This window comes from Amphibalanus amphitrite, unplaced genomic scaffold (genome assembly GCF_019059575.1).
Source record: "Amphibalanus amphitrite isolate SeventyFive unplaced genomic scaffold, NRLGWU_Aamphi_draft 001093F_arrow, whole genome shotgun sequence".
NCBI classification, from domain to species: Eukaryota; Metazoa; Arthropoda; class Thecostraca; order Balanomorpha; family Balanidae; genus Amphibalanus; species Amphibalanus amphitrite.
This window is the reverse complement of record NW_024882587.1, coordinates 87,320-109,978: the sequence shown is the minus strand read 5'-3', so window position 1 is coordinate 109,978 and position 22,659 is coordinate 87,320. Positions and strand designations below refer to the sequence as shown.

Below are 22,659 nucleotides of genomic sequence, written 5' to 3'. Positions count from 1 at the left end.
ATTCGAGCACTCATGAAGGGAAAGTCGATGACGAGCGGGATGGACGCGTGCCGCACGGCCATTGGGTCAGTCTGGAGGGAAGGGCAAAATCAGCATACGGTGAGTTGATCTATCCACTTATATTTCACTGATGAAACGGACTAGGGCAAGACGTCGCGCTCAGAAAGGCAACCGCACTCACAGTCACATTCTTTCCGTTCATGCCGAAATAAAAAGCTCGGTTGACAAGATGAACTCGTGTATTGTGTTACGTCTGTGCATCACGTATGAATGGAGAGCTATGAGCGAGGGTAGCAGGCGCACACTGCTTCAAGTCACGTGTACAAAACCAAAAATTGTTAACACAGCTCCCGCAGCCGTCACGAGCATACGGGCGGGCGAAAGGGACCCACTGCCCTCTGCCGACGGACCTTGGAGACTGACGTACCGGGGGTGGCCGCTCAGCGGCGCCTCCGGTCGCGATCCCGACGAACCCTGCGACATCACACGCAAAAATCAATGTCAAAGCCTTCTGGAAAATCAGGCTGCGATAGGAATTCAACGTTCGAAATCTAGAAACACAATGTTGACCAGTGCTGAATGAACGGGTGCTGAGAAGAAATGGAAACGAATAAAATACAATCCTACTTATTTCAATTCTGGAAAATATTATGAAACACATGAGCAACTGCGGTAGAGTTCTAAGTTATAGTTAATTTTAGTTTCATCGAGTTCCCTAATGTGTGCAACACTGATGCAGGCGAGTTTAGCTGGGGTTTAAATTGCCGGGCGCAGAGAAATTAACAGGTTTTATTTGTATCGACACTTACTTTTTCGGTCCTTTGACGAACGCCCAGTCGACACTAATGGTCTGGCCGAGAATATCCGTGCCATTCAGGGCCTCAATGGCAGACTGGGCCTCCTTGAACGTCTCGTATTCGACGAGCGTGTAACCCTGACAATTGAACACGATGCGTCGTTAGCACAAATAAAAGTGACACCAAATAAGCAAAAATTTACAAGCAGTACAACGTAAGCCAGCGTATCAGCGAAAACGTATCAGCGAGCAAAACCCCGTTCGATAACTGTCCACGATCGATCATACCTTTAAGAAACCAGTACGCCGGTCCATGTTGAGGTGAATGTTCTTGATGGAGCCAAAGTCGGCGAACTTGTCATGGATGTCGTCCTCCTGAGCCTCCTCGTGGACACCGGTCACAAACAGGATCCAGCCCTCCACCGCTGGAAACAGCAGCACAACGCTCACTGGACTGCCGTCCTCTGGACTCTGGAGTGATAACGAATCTACCACAATTAATAGTTTTGAACTTCAGTTCAACACCTCACGCCACATCCACCAGACATCAATACATCACCCATAAATCAGCAGCCCCCTGCTCCTCTCCACAGCTCCCCAACGCCTCCGGACAGACTAGCTAACAGCGTCTGACCACAACGGCCACTCACAGCGGCACGGCCCCGGCTCGCCGTCGTTGTCTCCTTCGACACCCTCGTAGTCGCGGTGGCGCGTGTCGTTCCGAGCCGCCCGCTCGCCGTCAAAGCCGCGCCCCTTCCGCTTCCGCGCCTTTTCCTTCAGCTTCACAATACCCTCTGTGAACAGGTTGGAGAGGGGGAATGACTCATACCCTCTGTAAATAGGATGGCATAAGGACAGCAGCACATCAAATGACAGTAAACAGCAATAGGTTAGCGAGTACAGGGCGACATTCTCTCCTGTTCATTGGCAGATCCAGAATGGTGGTTAGGGATCCTGTGGGGAGCATACCCCTCAAAAGGATTCTGAACAATCAAAGAATTCATGACATGACTGTTCGTATTACATTAGTCATAAGATGCATCTGAATTAATGAACACTGAAATAATAATTAGTTATCAAGCATAACATAATTCATATTCAAGAAAATTACATGAAATGCCTAGTGTTATGTGTAGGTCAAATAATCCACTTACTCTAATGCATGCAAAACCTTTATTATAGCCTGGCATCCCTAAGAAATAATTGGGTTCAAGTGCAACTGCCATTGATGCAAGAGCCTTCATATTTACCTCCAATTTATCTCAGAACATTTTTTCACAGCTTTCACAGATTCTATGGATTTTCTCCAAACTATGCAATTGAAGGGCAAACACATGTTTAAAGTTCAACTTCAACTCCATTCTACTTAGGTTTGCTAGATTATAATTTGCATTGGCACATCCAACAGAGTGGTAGCCAAAGGCATTAGCCAGTGAAAGCCAGAAAAGGCATCCAGTTTTTATATTTCAAAACTTCTTGTTATCAACTTCCTTAAACCAGACTATGCAATTCAAAGCTATCTTTAATTTTCCTTATCACATTCAGAATATTATTATCTAAGTGAGGGGAATTGTAAGTCTTCTTAAGTTACAGATGCTGCGCAAGGGCACATGAACCAGTGTTAAAAGGGATAGTCCACTTTCTCAAAATTGTTTTTTTTTTGCAATGGATTTATGATTTTTTTCTGCTCAAAATGATCAGGAAAGAACATAGAACCTGCTGATAAAAGAAATCATTTTCTATATTTTAATGTAGGAATGGTATATTGCGCCTAATATTGCTTGATGCGGAAGCATTATTACGCATTGACCAATCATATTGTGTAGAAGAAACCCATTGGCTGTAAGCAGCATGCTGATTGGATGACGATGACGTGGCTGCATTCCTCAGCAAGGCATGCATTCTGATTCCTCTGCAACTTGCAAGGCACTTCTGAATGAGAAATGGAATATCTTAGTCTAGGCCCTAGGGTGATCGTTGGGCCATAAAAGCTTCTGATTTGTGCTAGTCTCACCTCAAGCTATAAAACTGCTATTCTAATTCGAAACCCCATGGTAAAAGAGAACTATTTCCTTTAAGCCCCCAAAATCCAGTCACAGACCGGGCTGACGTTCACCATGAACGGAATTTGATTGGAATGGCTTTAAAGCTAGTATTACTGGTATGGTGCAGCATTTAGCACTCATTTAAAAATAAGCATTAACGTATTATCCAAAAAGCTAAAAGAAGCCACCCTAGGCACTTGCACTGGGCGTGATTGTGATGCGTGGAAACTCACGGTCTCCCTCCTCGTCCACCTCGAACTCTTCGACATCTTCCATATCCAAGACGTCAGCCATGATTGGCTTGAAAAGAGCGACTTTTTGGGAAAAGTTTCAACCAAAACACCCCAGCTTACAGCAATTTTTCAAACTTTTCCGATATATTTATTCACAGTGTCGCGACGCCGCATAACACACACGGCGCCAGGCACGGCGCTCGCGCGTTGAATTTGTCCTATACGCAACCGAAGTGTGACGTCATGACTAGTGGCTGGGGCATAATCAGCTGACGGCCCTGTGTTAAAGCAATGGGACGAAATTTTATCAGCATTTTTAGAACAAACTGGACCTAGTTAGATAGTTTGGGGGCCAGTTTCTAGGTAAACTGAGTATATTCTATTTTTCTACGCCCAAAAAATGCTATGTTTCAAAGCGGAAAGAACCGAATTTCGCGAAATTGTTACGGGCGGCGAACTTGACGCACCAAATACATGACCTTGAGATGCGAACTGTGACCGCGTCGGGAGGATTTTGATGCGTAAGGTTTGACATATTTGAGTTTGAGCTAGATAAATATTTGTTATTTGTAAAAAGCGAAGGAGAAAATTCACCATATAAGTTATTTTGAAAATCTTTTTTATTTTAAATCCATTATTTTAAACCTCTTGATCTAAAATGTTTTGTATTTCTGCGTCAACTTCGCCGCCAATTAGGTTTTCACGAAATTTTGTGCTTTGCGTTGTTAGATTTTGCAATATTTTTTCATAGAAAAATAGATCATACATCGTTGTCCTAAATTCAGCTACTAAAACTATCTAACTAGGTCCAGTTTTCTTGGGAAAGATCGGCAAAATATTGCCCCATTGCTTTAGCACGGGGCCGTCAGCTGATTATGCCCCAGCCACTTATCGTGACGTCACGACTTCGGTTGCGTATTCAAAAAAGTGACATGGATGACTGCTAGCAGCAAACGCAAGTAACTATAGCTACCTGAGCTCTACAGCTGACCACTATTCCACTGCCAAACGTGCACGCATACTAAAAACGGCAACCAGGTAGATCGGTGATTCGAGAAGAAAGCACTTTGTTTTCCTGTATATGATTTGATGAATATTTTGGAATGTGGTGACCTCAGGTGACCTTGAAACACAATCTAGACGCTTTCGTTTTGTGCAACTATCCTTTTCCATGTGATTTTTATAAGAGTTCGCCAGCTTTGCATATGGTGACCTTATGTGACTTCAAAAACCTCTAAAAGTCAAAGTGACCTTTCCACCTATTGCAGCCGTTCTTTAGCTCAGCAACTACCGGGTCGATGAAATTTTTTTTAGATTAAACGATTCCACTTCCACCGAATGCGTTTTAATCAGCCGTTTGAATAGCAAGACATGGTGAACTGAAGTGCTGAGTCACCTCGAAATGTCAACTAAACGTTTCCACTTCAACGCATCCTTATCGTCCTGATCGAGGCTAAGATCGCGACTAGACCATCCGAAAGTGACCGGTCTGCCATCATTTGATTCGCTGGATGCAAATCCATCAGCTCTTTCAACAATGCAGACTCAGTGACCTTGAAGCATAACTTTGAAGTCCATTCGTGCATGCATGGGCGTCGGACGAATTAACTGTGATAAAACAGCCAGTTGTGGTTACCTACAATACTTAGCTTATGATGACCTCTAGTTATCCGACCTCTGGTCTGACTTTGGATAAGAAAAGTACTTTCATCCGGTGTTGTACCTACTTCAGGTACTTCAGATGTTGTACCTAAAGTCACCGTGCTTTCTTCGAGACTGTATGACAGGGTATAGTATATTGAATTAGGCTGTATGATCTAACAAACGTCACTTTGTGAGATTAGAGGCTAGAGCCGAGATAGGAGCGAGCGTTCAAACGCCTCTCTTCCGCCTCCATCCGATACGATCGGGCCATCGCTCTAGGCGCAAGCTTACATCGTGCAGTGCAAATTGAAATAAATACGGTCAACGCTCGACAGTAGCTGGGCTGCTGAACTCTCAGAAGCGAATTTACCTAGCTCATAGCTGTATAGCATAGTTGTTTGGATTCAGGTAATATCAGGCATCAGCGATTAGCGAATGAAGATTTTGAGCGTTTATGTTCCCTGGTATATACCGTATGTAAGTAGCTTACGAATACGCACATTGACCTTGCTGTGTCGACTCGCATCATTATTATATCTTTCTTCCATATATCTTGTAGGCATATATAGATGGTAGGTAAGGTATACCTTATCGATTTCTCTACAACAAAGCCAATGAGCCGGATGTATTGTTCAGAGATCAACTTCGACATACAGCAACGGCATACCCGACAGTCCACGTATCGGTCCATGCATCAGAATAGTCATGGAAGGAACATATAAACATGCTGCTTGGCACAATAACAAATTCGCGCATACAGTCACACTCATGCATCAAGAGGCACATATGGAAATCGCAACATGGTTGATTCCCATATTTTCCTGTACCGCACACATCGGTCATCCATTGTGTAGCCCTGCAGTGATGCACCGATCACATATCACGTCGGGATCTTGTTGTTCTTGATGAGGTCCACGAGCCGCTTGTTGATGTCGGCGCAGACGGCGATGGCCTGGTCGCGGATCGGCTCGTACTCGCCGAGCGCCCGTCGGTCGGCCGCCGTCTCTTGCAGCGCGAAATTGTTCCCCTCGATAGTGGCCAGTTTGCGCTCCAGCTGCGCCAGCGTTGAGAACGTCTCGTCGCTCTGCAACACGCAACGGGGCGTAAGTACGCGACCGGAAACGTTTTAGTACGATGAGTTTCATCTCGAGCTATACCATCAATAAAAGATGTTGCATTAGGAGAGATCTAAGGCTGTTTGACAATTGAATGTGAAACGTTGGATAAAATATGAACGTTAGATTCAAACTTATCACTTACATTTAGCTTGGACTGCATCTTCTTGTTTTGGTTTTCGGCCGTTTCGCACTCGGCCCGTGCTTCCTTGGTCTTCTCCGTCAACTGAACATGCTCTTGATGAAGTCCTGCCTGGCGAGCCTGCTCAAACAATATTGGGTATCAGCGGGTGTTCTTTTATTTTTAAGAGGCAGCGGATACGTCTCGGAAAACATCTGATTACAATGTGATTTACCTAACAAAAATGTAAATTACCTGACACTCCCTCTTAAATCCGTCCAGATCAGCGAACTTTGCGGCATCGTCCTTCATTCGTTTGATGCTGTTTTTCAGCGAGTCTATTTCAGAGTAGACTTGCATTTCGACTTCGTTCAAATGCTGCCATTCTTCACTGTCAGCGAGCCCTTGGTCCCTGCGGACGAAGCCGACGCCGACATTCGCTCAAACCAAGGCAGATACATGCAACTCGTGAATACCAAATACGGGACACTGAGGAGGCTGGTGACAATCCACAATACGTCTTCAGTATTCATGCCACCGTGACGGTGCGAATGCGAAAATATAACAACAGCCAAGCTGCCGGGTTCAATAAAACAGCCGATACACGAAGTGCGAAGGACGTACTCATAGTCATAAGTTATATAGCATACAATATAAGCACGAGCCCACATCACAGCGTAGCTCTACATATGAATGTTGCATCAGATAGCTACAACAGTCACGATAAAATATCAATATATTTTAGTCGCAAAGCGAATATCTGTCTGGGTGAAGTACTCACGCATTTTGGTCGGTATCGGACTTGAGACCGGTGCTGATGCTCTGAAGCAGTTTGACTATCTCCAGTTCCGTCTGGAGCACCCTCCGCTCCTCGTCCGACTTGGCCTCACTGATCTGATTCATCAGCTTCTCGGTGTCTACCGAGTCCTGTCAGATATAAGAGGAGTACGTCAGCATTTGATCTTAGGTCGGCTTCGGCCCCGCCTGATCGGCTTCAATCTATGGAAAACGAATAAAAATTATTTGCGTGAACAGCACCATAGGCTGCTCTATATATGTAGACTGTAGAGAAAGAGGCGTCTGACATAACATGCCGATGGTTGGTTGTAAGGCGGATATGGTCGAATCGATACTAGAAAGTAAATAAGTCAGTGAAAAATGAACGGCACACAAAGTTCACGAGACCATCACGCATAATCCAGGGGCTAGCTGTCCACTGGCTGCCCTCTAACGGCATCGGGCTTACCTGTCGGGCCTGAGTCGCTGCAGGAGGGGCGTCGTCGTCTCCTTCATCCTCATCATCCAGGTCGTCCAGCTCGTCGTTGGCGTTGGAGATATCCTCGCAAAGAGCAGCCACCTTCCTGTCCATCGTAGCAATGGCGTCGTTGTTCTCCTTGACCTAAACACACATACACGGAGGTGCCAGTGATATCAGGTGAACCGTGAACTTTATGAAGAGAGCAAATTTACATAATTTTTTAAGAAGTGAATTTTGATATGCAAGAGTTAAAAGCGTCCTTTTAGATTCAGCTTTGTTGAACCAAATAGTACATACTGTATGTATAAGCGGCTGTAAGCTGTGTATGACTGTTCAATTCAACGAATCGCCCAGTCGGGCAAGTTCGATTGAATGCGTCTCTGCAAATTCTTAAATGGGTGACGCCGCGCCATGTGATAGATCGAAGATATGATCATGCTCTTTATGGACAAACCTCTCTCAGAAGTCTCTCTCGCTCTTCGTCCGGAGTCTCTTGACGATCTACTTGCTCCTGCAGCTCAGCCTTTTTCGCCTCTAGCTCCTCCAGCTTGTTGTACAACGAGTAAGCCTCGGCCTTCATCTGCGGTAAATACGTGTTCGTTGGTCGATGATCTCGAAAACTAAGTACTAAAAGATTAATCCGAATATAAATTTTTGGCAGACACGTTTGCACCACATCCATCGCTATTGGGGTTCCATTTACTTCCGGAAATAATTGGTGAGAGACATTTGTATGCGAGTGAAATGCGGTAAGAATCACTACCTCAAAAGAAATCGACGCCATATTAATTCATGGCATTACCGAAGAAGCGTTAATGATGTCCATGTTTTTCCTTATTTTCAGATCCTCGTCGTCCATGAGCTTCGCAATCTTTTGGATTTCTGCTTCAGCGTTCGCCGTCTTCTTCTTCAATACTGCGAACTTCTCCTTCATTTTCTGAGACATTTCGTTGAAGACCTTATCGATGACGGCTTGCTCCTAAAAAAATTTCATTGTTTAGTGACAAGCGGCCGTCGATATACACAGTATGTACATTAGAAGGTGATTATAGAGCAGGGTTTTGATTGCCAACAAATTCAGTGCACATACATATTAAACAAAAAAATTTGTGCAAGTTGACAGCTTAGGTACACCTCCTTTTCCACTTGATAAGACTATGAAACAATTCAAAATTATTTTTTCATCATACCCCTTTACTTAGTCCCATACATAGATGCTAAAAATGAAAGACACGCGTCATCTTCAGATTCAACTTCATCAATGAACCAGTTGTCGCTATAAGAGAGGGACCATAATGATAACACACCTTCTCTATATCCCTTTCAAGCTGCATCCCCTCATCTTCCTTTTGCTTTCTGGTGAGGTACAGACTGTCAACTTGCTTGCGATTCTTCTCATTCTTCTCGTTCATTGCTGCCGTCTGTTCATCCACCACCTGTTTTTCCGAGTCCATGTTCATGATTTCCACTAGCGTGTTGTAGTCCGCCAACTCAGCCTGAATGCCTGTTCCGTCAACAGCGAGAAACGGTCAGCGTTTCGAGAAATACGAGATCAAAGCTGAAAAGTCAACGTCTCAACTCAACATGGTGAGCAAAAAAAAGAACATAACGTAACATGGATATCCATGACTAGTGAGAAAGAAAGGGGGAGCGAAGGGGGCAGATAAAACAAGATGAAATAAATGGGTTGCTGGTCGGTATCAATCATAGCACTACCAGTCAAACGAAAGGTAATTCTTTAAAATAGCATAACAAAGATAACTTGCCGCTCAGTTCGTTGGCCTTTTCCTTGGCGCGTGTGTCGTAGATGACGAAGTTCTCCTGGTCCTGTCCCATTTTGTCACACTCTGCAGCCATGCGTCGTATCTCTGTGGTCATCTCCGTGATCTTGGTACGCAGTACTCCCATGAAGTAGGATTTGTCCATAACGGCCCGGTTGCGACCTCCAGTGCCTCCAGTCTTCAGACCAAGTCCTCCTCGTGTCATCGGTCTGCCTCCTTCTGCCTGATGACGGAAAACACATCGTTTAAAGCATCAACATGGACAGAACATTGACACAAAATCGCCATAATCGGCACTGTCCCAGCACAAACAGCACAGTCGCTGGCCTTGTTTGGAATGTCATCGACCACCGCTATCTCAGCAAACACGTGAGTGAATAGTGAATTGCCGCGCCGACTGAATGGCAACGAGAGACATCAATGCGAGGATAAACGTCGGTGATAGGCACGGTTACTTCGCAGAGACAAGACGTAAATAATTCTTGTCTGCCACTTGGTACGATGGTTTGAGCTTTTAGGTATATAAAACGGTATGTGTGAATCTAGTCCTTCGCTCATGCACTTTTAAGTGAATGTCAGGTAACGGTCCAGGTTGTTGGTGACCGTCCTGCATTACGCACCCCTCCTCCGAAGCCCCCTCCTGCCGCTCGCTGAGCGCCAGTAGCCAGCCGCTGACCGGCGGTGGCCAGCCGACCAGCAGCCGTGCCCTGGCGGGCCTGCGTACTCGGACGCTGCGCCATCTGTTGGTCAAAAACAGCAAAGGTGACGACTCGGGACCAAAGTGCAATACGGAATAACGGTCAACGAAGAGCAATCGTTGTCGATTAAAATCAAAGAGACTTTTCGGCGAAGAATAAAGACAACGAAGTTAGTACACCGGCTTATGGACGTGATTAATCCTTAACCCTCGCACGACCAGGCCATTTCTCATAACACGAACGACCAGGGGGGTTGTTACGACCCCCCCCTGGCGTTTCGAAACGGAAGGTCGTAGAGCTTAGCGGAAAAAACCAACGGATTGCTCTTAACGAGATCTCGCGATTGGTGGTATATTTTTTGGTCCTAGGTCAACATTTGACCTACTTTTGACCGGTCAAAGGTCAAATTTTCGGAAAAATAGACTTTTTTCAACTTTCGGCGGCGATTGCGGCAAAACGGTGGGAGATATCGACTTGAAACCTTCACTATCGTGTTCCTTGATCAATTCTCTATCGTTTGGTATGTATTTCGTTTCCCTAGCTCTAAAAATGGCGCGTTGGGAGCGCCGGAAGTCGGCAAGGTCACAGTCGGCGGCAGAAATTCGAAAAATCAAAATTTAAATTTTTGAAATCTGATTGTATTTTTGGATTAGGGAGGTCCATTTGCTCCCTATAGAAGCTAATATTGCTGCATATTCCCATTGAGGTGACAAGAATTAGCAAAATAGTGGTTCGGACGCTTTTCAAAAATAGTACCGGACGCTGTTCCTCTTGTGACGTCATAGCTCCGTGACCTGACCTGACCCGGTCAAGTTTCTTATACCATATGATAGCCAATACTTGCCCCAACATGCATGGGAAGTTTCATCACGATCCATCAACCGATGTCCGTACCACCGGCAGGAAACCTCGGGCGTTGGCACTCAGTTTGTGAAAATCCGGCCGGAGGCTGTTCCCTTTGTGACGTCATAACTCCGTGACCTGACATGACCCGATCAATTTTTTTTCGGCAAAAGATGCGCAAAGGTTGCCCCAGAGGGTATTGAAAATTTCAGCCCGCTACGACAAGCCGTTTAGCGTGCACTTTGAAAAAACCTCAGGGGGGGTTGATACACCCCCCCCCCCCTAGGCGTTCTAGGGTTAAGTTTAATGCTGAGAAAACTAAAGAATGATAAGAACAGGAGCTGAGATGCAAGAGTCAACAGCCGATCACAACCACATAACTACCTATCCAATTAACGTGCACTGCCAGTGCACATGGTAGTTAATTATTTGGCTAAATCAATTTGTTAATTTATTAATTAATTTCGAGTAAAGTACTGAGTGAGTGTTGTAGGTGTGAACCTAGCTGCTTACCTCGGGTTAGCAGCTTCGCTTTTATGAAATACAAGCAACTGGCTTTTACATAAGACTTATGCAACATTCAGCGATTTAATGTGCTGTCTTCAATATATTTTTACGCTTACAATACACAAATTAACAGAACAGAACGGCCCAGAGCTTCAGCGCCCGCGCCCCGCCGCTGAATGAAGACGCGTGGTTGCTAGGCAACAGACGCAGCTCTTTCAAGGTTGTTGAATTAGCACCGCCCTTACTCCGCACGATTAAATTGCAGCTAAAAACAGCGTGCGACGAGTAAACGTGTTAATTGATCGGTTATGGGGTTATGGTCCATTCCAAACGTTAGAAGTGCGACTATGGCTAAAATATGAAAGTAGATACTTGCTACCCACTTCCTACCTACCCACACAACTTGAAATGATTCATTTAACATTTCGTCAACCATGGCATTGACATACAAAATATGCGCTCCGAAGAGAATGCAAGGCATTTTAAAGACATTTTTAGAATTTAGAGTGGGCGCTTTGCACCTCGAAAATCTTACCCCAATATTCTGATAAAGATCTACCAGTAACATTTTATCTTAGAATCGACAGTACACACAATCCGTCTCGCTGTGTCTCGTCTCGTCAGTCAAGCGTCGTGGCCGTGTCGCCCCGGGGGCTCAGTGACGCCTCGACCTCCGGCACTCCTGATGTAAACAAACAGAGCGTATCGCCCGGTCAGTCGTATGGCGCGGGTCACTGCCGTCCGCCCGGCCCTCTCCTCTCCCCGTCTCGCCATGAGCGAACACCAGCCTACCGACGGCCGTCCCCGCGCCCTCCGTCTGCCCCGCCACTCGCTACTGGCCTGGACTTTGTCAGCCGACAGCCATCCCACCAACCATGTGGCCATCTTCCGTCTGCCCTCCATCTACCGTCCGTCCACCTGCCGCCCACCGTTCGTCCACCACCGTCCGTCCACCGCCCACCGCCCGTCCGCTCTCCACCGGTTTCTGTGCTCCGTTTACCCCGGTCTACGCTTAGTCCACCCTCCGTAGGCTGTCCAGCTTTTGCGCCGTCCGTCCACCCTTTGTCCACGGTCTGTTCCAAACTTCGCCCGGCGCTTTATTACGTCCACCATCAGTCTGCCTTCCATCTCTCTCCAACCTCCTTCCATTCTCCGCTGTCCCTCCGTCTATCCCTAGCCAGCCCTTTGCCCCCTCTCCTCTGTCCACTCTCGGTCCACCATCCGTCCACCTTGTGTCCACCCTCTGTCCACCCTCCGTTCATTCTCGGTCCACCTTCCGTCCACTGTTTTTCCACCGTTGGTCCTCTGTCCACCCTCTTTCCACACTCCATCCACTCTCCGTCCACAGCCACATCCCGGGCCAGCCGACGACGTGACAGCAGGCCCAATCGAGGAATTAGCGCGGCCTGCCGGAAAACTAATCTTCCGTACGCGAGGAGCACAAAGGTGACGGGCTGTGACACCACGACCACCGACGCCGCCTTGTCCGCCGCCGCCGGCCGGGGGGCGTCCAGGAGCGACGGCGGGGCGGCGGCGGGGTGGCAGCGGTCGCTCCTTCGGCGGACGGAGCTAGGCGGTCAGTGCCGCTCGGTGGCGACTGGGAGCCGGAGGGCTCGCCTGGGGGTGGAGCGTGTCGGGCGAGGAGAGTGGAGACGTGTGGTTGTGGGGAGTGGTAGGCGAGACGGTGATAAGAGCTGGACGGTAGGAGTGGAGGTGACAACGGACTGAGAGGTCAGATTGGTAGAGGTGAGTGAGGAATGTTTCCGTGTCGCACCATGACATATAACTTGCGGCAGACCGGGTGCGATGGCCGTAGTCGCTAGATACACGTACGAGTATTAACCCTAGAACGCCTAGGGGGGGTTGTATCAACCCCCCCCCCCCTGAGGTTTTTTTCGAAGTGCACGCTAAACGGCTTGTCGTAGCGGGCTGAAATTTTCAATACCCTCTGGGGCAACCTTTGCGCATCTTTTGCCGAAAAAAATTGATCGGGTCATGTCAGGTCACGGAGTTATGACGTCATAAGAGGTACAGCCTCCGGCCGACAGTTACCAAACGTGTGCGCCGAATCCCTAGGTTTTCTGCCGGTGATACCCACATTGTTTGATGGATCATGATGACACTTCCCATGCATGTTGGGGCAAGCATTGGCTATCGTGTGGTGAAAGAAAATTGACTGGGTCAGGTCAGGTCACGGAGCTATGACGTCACAAGAGGAACAGCGTCCGGTACTATTTTTGAAAAGCGCCCGAACCACTATTTTGCTAATTCTTGTCACCTCAATGGGAATATGCAGCAATATTAGCTTCTACAGGGAGCAAATGGACCTCCCAAATCCAAAAATACAATCAGATTTCAAAAATTTAAATTTTGATTTTTCGAATTTCTGCCGCCGACTGTGACCTTGCCGACTTCCGGCGCTCCCAACGCGCCATTTTTAGAGCTAGGGAAACGAAATACATACCAAACGATAGAGAATTGATCAAGGAACACGATAGTGAAGGTTTCAAGTCGATATCTTCCACCGTTTTGCCGCAATCGCCGCGGAAAGTTGAAAAAGTTTGATTTTTTTCGGAAAATTTGACCTTTGACCGGTCATAAGTAGGTCAAATGTTGACCTAGGACCAAAAAATATACCACCAATCGCGAGATCTCGTTGAGAGCAATCCGTTGGTTTTTTCCGCTAAGCTCTACGACCTTCCGTTTCGAAACGCCAGGGGGGAACAACCCCCCCCCCCTGGTCGTTCGTGTTATGAGAAATGGCCTGGTCGTGCGAGGGTTAATATTTAAAACGTTTTGTAGAAGCGAAAGTTTTTGGTTGAGTTTTAGCACATATAATCGTTATCTAACTAGTAACTACGGATACTTACCAAGCGATGTATTATTCCGGGTCGTGCTCTCTGCCCATCTGCAGAGGACGGCTTGCTCTGATACCGGGACAGAACGCCCATTTTAACTTCCTTCGTCTCTTCCTTTTAGTGAATTTTCTGTAAATGAGTCATTCATTTTGTCAGCCGTGTTATGGAAACAAGTGTTCATCCGTGGGATAAGCATGCACAAAGTTGTGCGTTGTTGTCCAATATCCATTAATTTGCGAACCGGAACAATCACGAACTTTAAACGTTTATAAATGGGGCAAGTCCTGCAACACTATATGGATTAGCATATAACGACTTATGGTCCAAACTCTCTGCAGTGTCCAGATATGACTGAGATGGTGCGAGCATGCGACTCGCTGCGGTGTTTAGTGCGATGAGCAGTGATGTCAGTCGGCCCACAAATAGTGGTCTGTTTATTAGACAGTCGGCAGTGTTTCTGCGGGAGTCGAGAGCTCACTGCGCTGGGGACCCACGGCTGTCGTGATACCGGCTCTCGGCTCATCCTTCTCGGAGGTCGTCCTCTATCGCGATATAAGACGGATACTTGAAAAAGTCAATCGTCAGACATCGCCGTAGGCCAGTGTTTCAGAGTATAGCTATGCCGTAGGGCGTAGGTATCTCATTAGGCATTGATGTTAATCTTTCCTATTTTCTTATGAGAATATTTAGGTATTTACACGCAATGATAATCATTGCTAATGCCTAAAGTATACACGTAAAATTGAAAGCGTATGTTCCTGCTCATTTTTATATGTCTCGTCCCTTTAGAGAGTTCCGTTAGGATAAAGTACTAAACTTAGAGAAGTTCTGAGAACATTCATGTGAATGAACACGGATACCAAGATACATGAACCTGAGCCTGGCATTAAACCGACCTCGGTGGTGCATTGGTTCTTTGGTGGACAGCTCGGGCGATTCGTTTGTGACTTGCGTGATGCTCGTTTCGAGTTCTTTTGTCTATCGCTGGCTCACCGTTTACTTTTAAGCTTAACGGGAATGAATGTATTATGTAAACGGTCAGTTGCACGCGTCTGCACTGAGCTGCGCCGGTCGTGACCTCGTTAATCAGTGACCTCGTTATGCATATCTCAGCGACTGAATCGAGCAGCTTTCAGCCTAAGCATATCGGTAATATTCCAGGCTGCCAGTGCCGGCCATTGGCCATTGCGACTTATGTGATAAGTGTACGTGAGTCCTGTTTGATGGCTGCCCAGTAAACTTAATACCACTACGTGCGACTTGGCCGAAAACATTTGTTTTCACGACCTCGGTCCTTGTTTATTTTCCTCCTTGCTTACCGGCTAAGGCCCGGGTGGAAAATTCAGCAAGGACAGCAACCATGAAACCTTAACCCGGCAGGCGGTGGGCCTACCAGCCACCTTCCGCGCGGTGGGGGGGGGGGGGGCATTTTTTTGCCCCCCCCCCCTATCTCCGAAACTACTGGACGGATCCGGAAAATTCAAACGGCGTTCGATAGCCCTGTCAAATTTGTCGAAGGAAACCAAATTCCATTGACCTCGGGGTCACCGATGACGTCACAGGTCAGGTCAAAGATAAAATGTTTCACCGTTCACAGGGCTTCTAGGGAAAGCGCTATAACACCGAGTAAAACGCATTTTGTCGAAAATCAGCGATAAGGCGTCAGTTGTCTAGTACATATGTTGCTATTAACCCTCGCCCGTAAACGGCGATCTGCCACCTTCGCCCATGCAGGGGGGGGGGGTTGGTGCGACCCCCCCCCCCCCTTGGCGTTTGAAAACGGAGCGTCGTAGAGCTTAGCGGAAAAGACCAACGGATTGCTCTCGCCGAGATCTCGCGATTGGTGGTATATTTTTTGGTCCTAGGTCAACATTTGACCTACTTTTGACCGGTCAAAGGTCAAATTTTCGGAAAAATAGACTTTTTCAAATTTTCCGCGGCGATTGCGGCAAAACGGTGGGAGATATCGACTTGAAACCTTCACTATCGTGTTCCTTGATCAATTCTCTATCGTTTGGTATGTATTTCGTTTCCCTAGCTCTAAAAATGGCGCGTTGAGAGCGCCGGAAGTCGGCAAGGTCACAGTCGGCGGCAGAAATTCGAAAAATCAAAATTTAAATTTTTGAAATCTGATTGTGTTTTTGGATTTGGGATGTCCATTTGCTCCCTATAGAAGCTAATATTGCTGCATATTCCCATTGAGGTGACAAGAATTAGCAAAATAGTGGTTCGGACGCTTTTCAAAAATAGTACCGGACGCTGTTCCTCTTGTGACGTCATAGCTCCGTGACCTGACCTGACCCGGTCAAGTTTCTTATACCATATGATAGCCAATACTTGCCCCAACATGCATGGGAAGTTTCATCACGATCCATCAACCGATGTCCGTACCACCGGCAGGAAACCTCGGGCGTTGGCACTCAGTTTGTGAAAATCCGGCCGGAGGCTGTTCCCTTTGTGACGTCATAACTCCGTGACCTGACATGACCCGGTCAAATTTTTTTATCAAAAGATGCGCAAGGTTTGCTCCATAAGGTACTCAAAATTTGGCGGCGCTGCGCGCCGCCGTTTTTGCACTATTTCCGAAAAACCTCAGGGGGGGGGTTGCACCAACCCCCCCCCTACATGGGCGAGGGTTAAAGGTCACTGGTCATACCAGGTCAGGTGACAGGTCAGGTCACCAAAGGTCACCAAGGGTCACCACATGAGCCCAACTTTACTAAGGTTATGTGATGCATGTTTTATGACCAGTTTTTCATTTCCAACTCAATGGTGTTAGTTATAAGACCATCAGGTACGGTTGAGGTCACTTTCTGGTGGAGGTCAGGTCAAGGTCAGGTAAAAAAGGTCAAATTTCAAAGTTGATATTTTTGCATAAAATGGGTATCGATTCGATGCAGCTCGTAACGGGGAGTCTAATGTTGGTCTTTGTTTTGCGCTACGAGGTCTGGAATTGCTACAAATCGAGTTTGAAAATTTGACGTCATCAATTTTGAACAGATTTTTCGCTATAACTTGGCCAAAAAAAGAGGTATCGATCTCAAAGTTGGTATGTAGATAGAAGGCGGTAGGGACTATCACATATATTCCGGTTTTTTCGAAATTCAAAAAAAAAATGATTTTTTGGCTATTATATTCAAAAATCTATTTTTTGATTTTTTGGGGGTCAAAATCCAAAAAAATCGAAAAACCGAAATAGCAGTTTTGTGGGCCTTTTAATTCCACACCTTTTATGTCGAAAACGTTTTTCTGTATCTCTAAAGCTGTAGGCCTGACAGCTCTTCCCGCGAAACCTTTTTTTGGGTCGAAAATGGCAAAAATGACGTCACTCTGACGTCATTAGCGGCCAACCTATAATAGCCTTTGGAAAAAAAATTGGTCACCATGTGCGCTAGCTGCTCCCGGGAGGGTACTGAAAGTTTGGTGACGATCGGCGCAGCGGTTCTCGAGATATATTGAAAAAACTAAGGGGGGGGGGGGCAAAAAATGCCCCCCACCACCGAAGGTTTACCCTCGCCGGCACAGGCCATTTTGAGTCCTTCGACGGCACAAGGGGGTTGGTACGACCCCCCCTCGCGTTTGGCCCCTGATGGAGCTATAGAGCTTCGCGAAAAAAAAACTAGCGTGTTGCCCGTCACGAGACGAAGCCAATGATACCCAATTTTAAGGTCCTAGGTCATCGGTTGACCTTCCAGGTCAGGTCAATGACCCAAAATCGGGAATATTGGGACCTGTTAGAAACTCGTAAAGCATGGCTGCTAAGGGGTTTTCCGGGGTGCTGATCACGAATATCGTGTTAGTTTTGATCACAGATGATGTCGTTAAGCGTTTAGACCAGGTCGGGTCAGGTCAGGTCAGGTCAACCGGTAGGGGTCGTGACGGGTATTCGTAATACGTGTCAACCGCCTCTGACAGCTTCGTAACATGTTACGAAGGCACCAAAACTACTTCGTAAATGTTCAAATGGTTGCTAAATTCGAATTCAGCTCCAAAAACTAGCCTAGAAACATGTAAAACTCGAAAAAGTGAACCGAGGTCACCAAAGGTCAATGACCTGACCTGTCCTTCGGGTGACCTTGACACCCACCCTTTTGTATAGGAGCAACATCAAATCACATGTTTGAATGTTTGAAACTACGAAAAGCTTGCAAACGCGCGGCTAATGCGAGCCGACATACGCCGAATCGCGATTTCGGCCAAACATGGTCACGGAAAAGAGGTCACAGGTCAAAGGTCATTGGGGTCAGGGTCATGAAATTTTGAGGGTAGGTGTAAAATGATCAATGCGAGGGTACTGAAAGTTTCGTCGCGATCGGCCGCTTTTCACGCGAGTTATTCGCGAAAAACCTTAGGGGGGTTGCATCACCCCCCCCCCCCCCTCCTGTGCCGGCGAGGGTTAAAGGGGTAGACGGATAATAAACAACAAAAAAGGCACAAATGACGCTTCTCCTTCTGACATCGTAAAAGGTTACTTAAGCTGTTTTGATCATGTGTCAAGTCAAGCATAATGCCATCTTTTCGAGAGCACATACATGATGGCATCGGTACCTACCTCGGATGTATAAAGCACATCCGAGTGTATTGTACTAAGAGCTGAATTAAATTTTAGTGCAACATGCTTAGGCAACAGGGGCCGGGCCAGTGGCCAGGTCAAAGCTATCTTTGGTTACGGATTCGATAAGGTCATATGTGATGATTTAGTCCCGAGCTGTGGTCTGATCATTAGACTGAACTATTCATATGACTTTTATTTATCTGATCGATTCAATGAACGTCGAACGATTTATGTATGCTGATCGCTAAAAGTGTCAGCACAGACCCTTCGCCTCTCGGTTATAGTTTAACAACTGCTCCTGCAGCTGTTGCCAATTTTAACCTCTCGTTTCCTCAGCTCCCTCGGAGCCCCGAGATGCAACGAATCAAGACGTTATTGTCGACATTTCATGCATTCTGAGCTCCTGAGTGCGAGACATTCCGGACTGATTTGAATAATTTTCCGGCAGATTCCCCGAGAGTGGAGGGAGAGAGGAGACATCTGGGGTGGTGCGCGTCCGTCGGTCCACCGGCTCGAGCCCTCTCGGGTGACCGGGAGCGGTGCAGGTGGTGAAACAGCACCATGGCGTGCTCGTCACTGGTGCCACTGGTGCTGCTTCTGCTGGTGCTAGAGCGTCAACTGTCGGACGCCACCAACACAATCACAATCGGTAAGTGGGCGGTCAGCTGAAAATATCGCAATAATAAACTGCTAGATGTTCTTTGTTTTTGCCTATAGTCAAACTGTGAGTTTGCTCACATATTTTTGCTAGCTGTTCATTCCAGGATATTCCTTTCCTTGTAATTACTTAATTCATCGCGCTTTTCCATTGTTTCTTTCAAGCTTCCAATGACTCCGATCTTCTACATCTTCTATGTAGCGACAGTCGCCAGTCGCCGCCCCACTCCGGTCCCTCCTGCTATACCCTTCCCGTCCATCTGACGCCACCTCATCAAGTGCCATCCACGTCCAGTGCCGTCTCTGCCGACCACCATCGACGGGGCGTGACAATATCCTCCCCTCCGCCCCTCCCCGTCCGCTCCATGCCGCGTCGACGTCGTGGTTCGGCCGCAGGGACCGAGTGTCGAGGACGGCGGGCGGGACGGGTGCCTCAGGGGTCCGACTGCTGAATGATCCATGGATATAGCGGCGAGACAAGTAGGGCAGAGACGGCCTTGGCACTGGCCCTAAGCTATTGACCATGACAGGGGGAGGATAGAATCGTCCACTGTCCCCAATCCGTCCCATATTGTGTATGGAAGAGGCGAGGTGAGGTCGGAGGTCGTGATCACCCAATATTTACACCTCAATGCCCCATTCTCCAAGAAAGGGGAAACGGGTCGGGAATTTCCCTTTGATCCTGTCTTATCTAATGTAGCAAAGGGAGAGCTGATCAAAGTGTTGACTACTCTTTAAGGGTACAGCTTTCTGTTTTCGTTCGGAGTTGCAACTGTAAAACGTAGGTATAGCACAGTTTCAATCTGAAGCCACAAACGTGTCAACCCAGCTTCAGCTCAAGCTTCTAACTCTCCTCCTCGGTCCTTTTCCAGAACTATGTAAGCCCAGTGAAATCCTCTTTTATTGGCGCGCTCAAATGAGACAGTAAAGGCGGATAAGTCGGCCACAACAGAGAAAGCAACTGTCCTCTTATTTGTTCTCCCTTATTGGACTCGTCTCTTCGCGACTACAGATGTGAAGCTTTTTCTCATCACACCGCACACCATATTATCCCAAATCCCCAGCCGTCGCCATTCCGATCGGGAACCGTCTTCTCTGGTCGTCGCAATTCAGCGCAGGTCGTGCCGGACCCAGAGGGCCGATAATTCGGCGTGAAGAAGTGGTCGTCCTCGCTTCGTTAGTGGCGAGCGACGCTGACGGCCGCCGCCGCCGACGACGACGGAAACGGCCCGCCGGCCGGACCCGTCGCCGTCGGCGGGAAATCTGGGGAGCGGGCCGGGGCTGAGGAGAGACGAGACGGCAGGAGGAGAGAAATCGGGGAAGGCAGATAATAAAATGGGACGGCGAATGAAGTCGAGAAAGAAAAAGAAGATAAATTGGGGAAGAAAGTTCGAAAAAATGGACTTAAAGAATACCTACGTAGACACATTATGCTTCTTTAGACATGATTAAATATAAATAAATAAACACGCGATATAAAGACACGATAAATAAACAATAATGATGAATGTATTTTCATTCACGCTTCCAGATAACTAAAGCGACCCCGTCATCCTGACTTGTTAAGTGGATACCAGAACAACGTTGAACAATCCGTGCAAACAAAACGTTCGCTTGAACGAAACGCTTTTCAACTATTAAAGAAGTGCGCTGCAGACCGGCGATCTGCAGAGCGAACGTCAGCAGCATTTTGGTGTAGCTTCAGTGTCGAGTATCATCCCATTTTCGAGGGCTGGCTGCGGCTCGGCAGCTGCCCCAGGATTCCCAGGACTGTCATCGTGCCGGTCGGGCTCAACGGCCGTAGCTTGACGGTCGGGGCTCGGTCGGCTGACCGGTCGCGGCTCGGCAGGTCGGTCACCATTCGTTACAGCAGCTCGGTCACCATTCGTTACAGCCGTCAGCACCAGAAGTCCGGGTCGCGCATCAACACTACACAAAACTTTTTGCCGGCGGCCGGGCGGCCGGGCCGACACCATCTGCGAGGATCCATCATCTCGGTGGCAGCGGTGGTGGCGGCGGGGATGGGGAGGGACGCCTGGGAGTGGGGGAGGGTGCGGGGGCGCCGCTGGCGACCCGGAAAACATATGCACTGGGGGGTGGTGAGCCTGGCATACTTAGCACCCGGGCGTAGCAATATGTGGGTCGGGAATCGTGTGCCGGCGATCGAACAGTGCGAGAAAAGGACACTCCGCAGACCAGCTGTGTGAAGGGATGAAACATGGCATGATGGCAGCACGAACCCATAACTGACCCAGAGATCCAATTATGTCATTCACTGTCCCTGCCTCCACTAACACCCTACCCCAGTTTTCTCCGTATTCCACACGCTTTTTGCTCCGACCGTTCGTCGAAATCAATATGGCGCCGGCGACTGATCTCTGGAGGCCGCTCGCTCGGTCCGGCAGCTCGGCCCGTCAGCTCTGCCGGAGCGGTCCCCAGGGAGCTGCGGCAGCTCGGCGCTCCCAGAGGCTCCGAGCTGCGCCAGCCGAGCGGCGAATGAGCCGCTATCGCCGCTTCCGCGCCGACGAGTTGTTTTCCATTGATATGGCGCCTGTTGGGACTGGGGCGATGGGCTGTCTGTTGCGCTGCGCAGTCGTTCCGTCTCCGTTTGTGGACTCTGACGACCAAGAATAGACTGCTGTGCTGGTATTAAATGCAGATTTGATGAAGATGCCGTTAATATTTGCTTTTAGATGAAAAAATAACTGACATCGAAGTAAATAAAAAGAACGTTTATCATGCACACATAAAATAAATGTTGCAAGATATACCTAAAATATATAAGCTCAGGTCAGCTCAGCTCCTCCATGACATTAAATTTTATGGAGGGCTCTTCGTGAAATAAAAACAATTTTGGCCACAATGTCATCATTAGTGGAAAGTGAGAAAGTGAGCATAACGTTTAACATGATCGACGGACGGTTAATTTATAGTTCTTAAGTTTCACTGCGTACAACTCGTGTGAAATAATTGCATTATAGATAAGCTTCACTCTATCACCGATTATGACATTTTAGATTCGTTTGCATGTTTGTCAGAACTAGCAGCCTTTTCAATCCGCTTCTGACGTTTTTTCCTTCATTCCTCGCAAGAGTCGATTCCGGCTCTCTTATAATACCCATCCCTTTTCTGCAAGTCCATTTTCCAGCCCCCCCCCCTCCCCCCTCGACGCCTGCATTCCTGCACGAGCAGTCTTCAGGGGACTGTCAAAGCGTCTAAACCAGCTCATTCCACTTTATTAGACTTAATCACCCAATTTCAGCACTTGGCTTCGCGTAATTTACGCAATTCACATCGGAGACTGCATCTGACGTGCAGCGCGTTATCCAAGCTATCCGCCTCGTTACCCAATTAGGGACTGGGGCCCTTCTGAGAAACACAGGCGTCCATACGGAATACTTTGTTAGGATAATCGGGTTAGTAGTCTTATTGGTGTTCGATGAGCAATGATTCTCTCAAGTGCATCTGTAACGCAGGTGCGTGGCTGGTTTATTTTTATACGGAACACATTGATCTAAGTTGACGGCGTGTATGTCGATATATGTCAG

General features: G+C 47.6%; 3 protein-coding genes across 4 annotated transcripts in view; 1 reads left to right on the top strand and 2 right to left on the bottom strand.

Annotated features, from left to right (window-relative positions):
* Positions 1-221: 221 nt before the first annotated feature.
* On the bottom strand, positions 222-3,336 carry LOC122370048 (RNA-binding protein 8A-like). Its single transcript, XM_043345306.1, has 5 exons — positions 3,075-3,336; positions 1,447-1,590; positions 1,085-1,221; positions 810-934; positions 222-474 (listed from the first exon to the last, which is right to left on the bottom strand). The coding sequence occupies exons 1-5, from the start codon at positions 3,133-3,135 to the stop codon at positions 441-443; spliced, it is 501 nt and encodes a 166-aa protein (XP_043201241.1). The 5' UTR covers positions 3,136-3,336; the 3' UTR covers positions 222-440.
* A 1,989-nt stretch (positions 3,337-5,325) lies between these two features.
* On the bottom strand, positions 5,326-14,030 carry LOC122370058 (intraflagellar transport protein 74 homolog). 2 transcript variants are annotated; one of them, XM_043345320.1, is made up of 11 exons: positions 13,912-14,030; positions 9,614-9,733; positions 8,979-9,216; positions 8,520-8,716; positions 8,015-8,191; positions 7,667-7,792; positions 7,201-7,353; positions 6,736-6,881; positions 6,210-6,366; positions 5,979-6,095; positions 5,326-5,802 (listed from the first exon to the last, which is right to left on the bottom strand). In XM_043345320.1, exons 1-11 carry the CDS (start codon positions 13,990-13,992, stop codon positions 5,599-5,601), a joined length of 1,716 nt encoding a protein of 571 aa, XP_043201255.1. In that variant the 5' UTR covers positions 13,993-14,030; the 3' UTR covers positions 5,326-5,598. The 2 variants fall into 2 exon arrangements, with proteins under 2 accessions (XP_043201255.1, XP_043201256.1); XM_043345321.1 differs by lacking the exon at positions 13,912-14,030 and adding an exon at positions 11,048-11,240.
* LOC122370057 (glutamate receptor ionotropic, kainate 2-like) overlaps positions 11,835-22,659 on the top strand; it is a 25,747-nt gene continuing 14,922 nt past the window's right edge. Inside the window, exons 1-2 of the mRNA XM_043345319.1 lie at positions 11,835-12,787; positions 18,903-19,103. Of these exons, the coding sequence (XP_043201254.1) occupies positions 19,016-19,103 (88 nt within the window). The 5' untranslated portion in view covers positions 11,835-12,787; positions 18,903-19,015. The remainder of the gene's footprint in view (positions 12,788-18,902; positions 19,104-22,659) is intronic.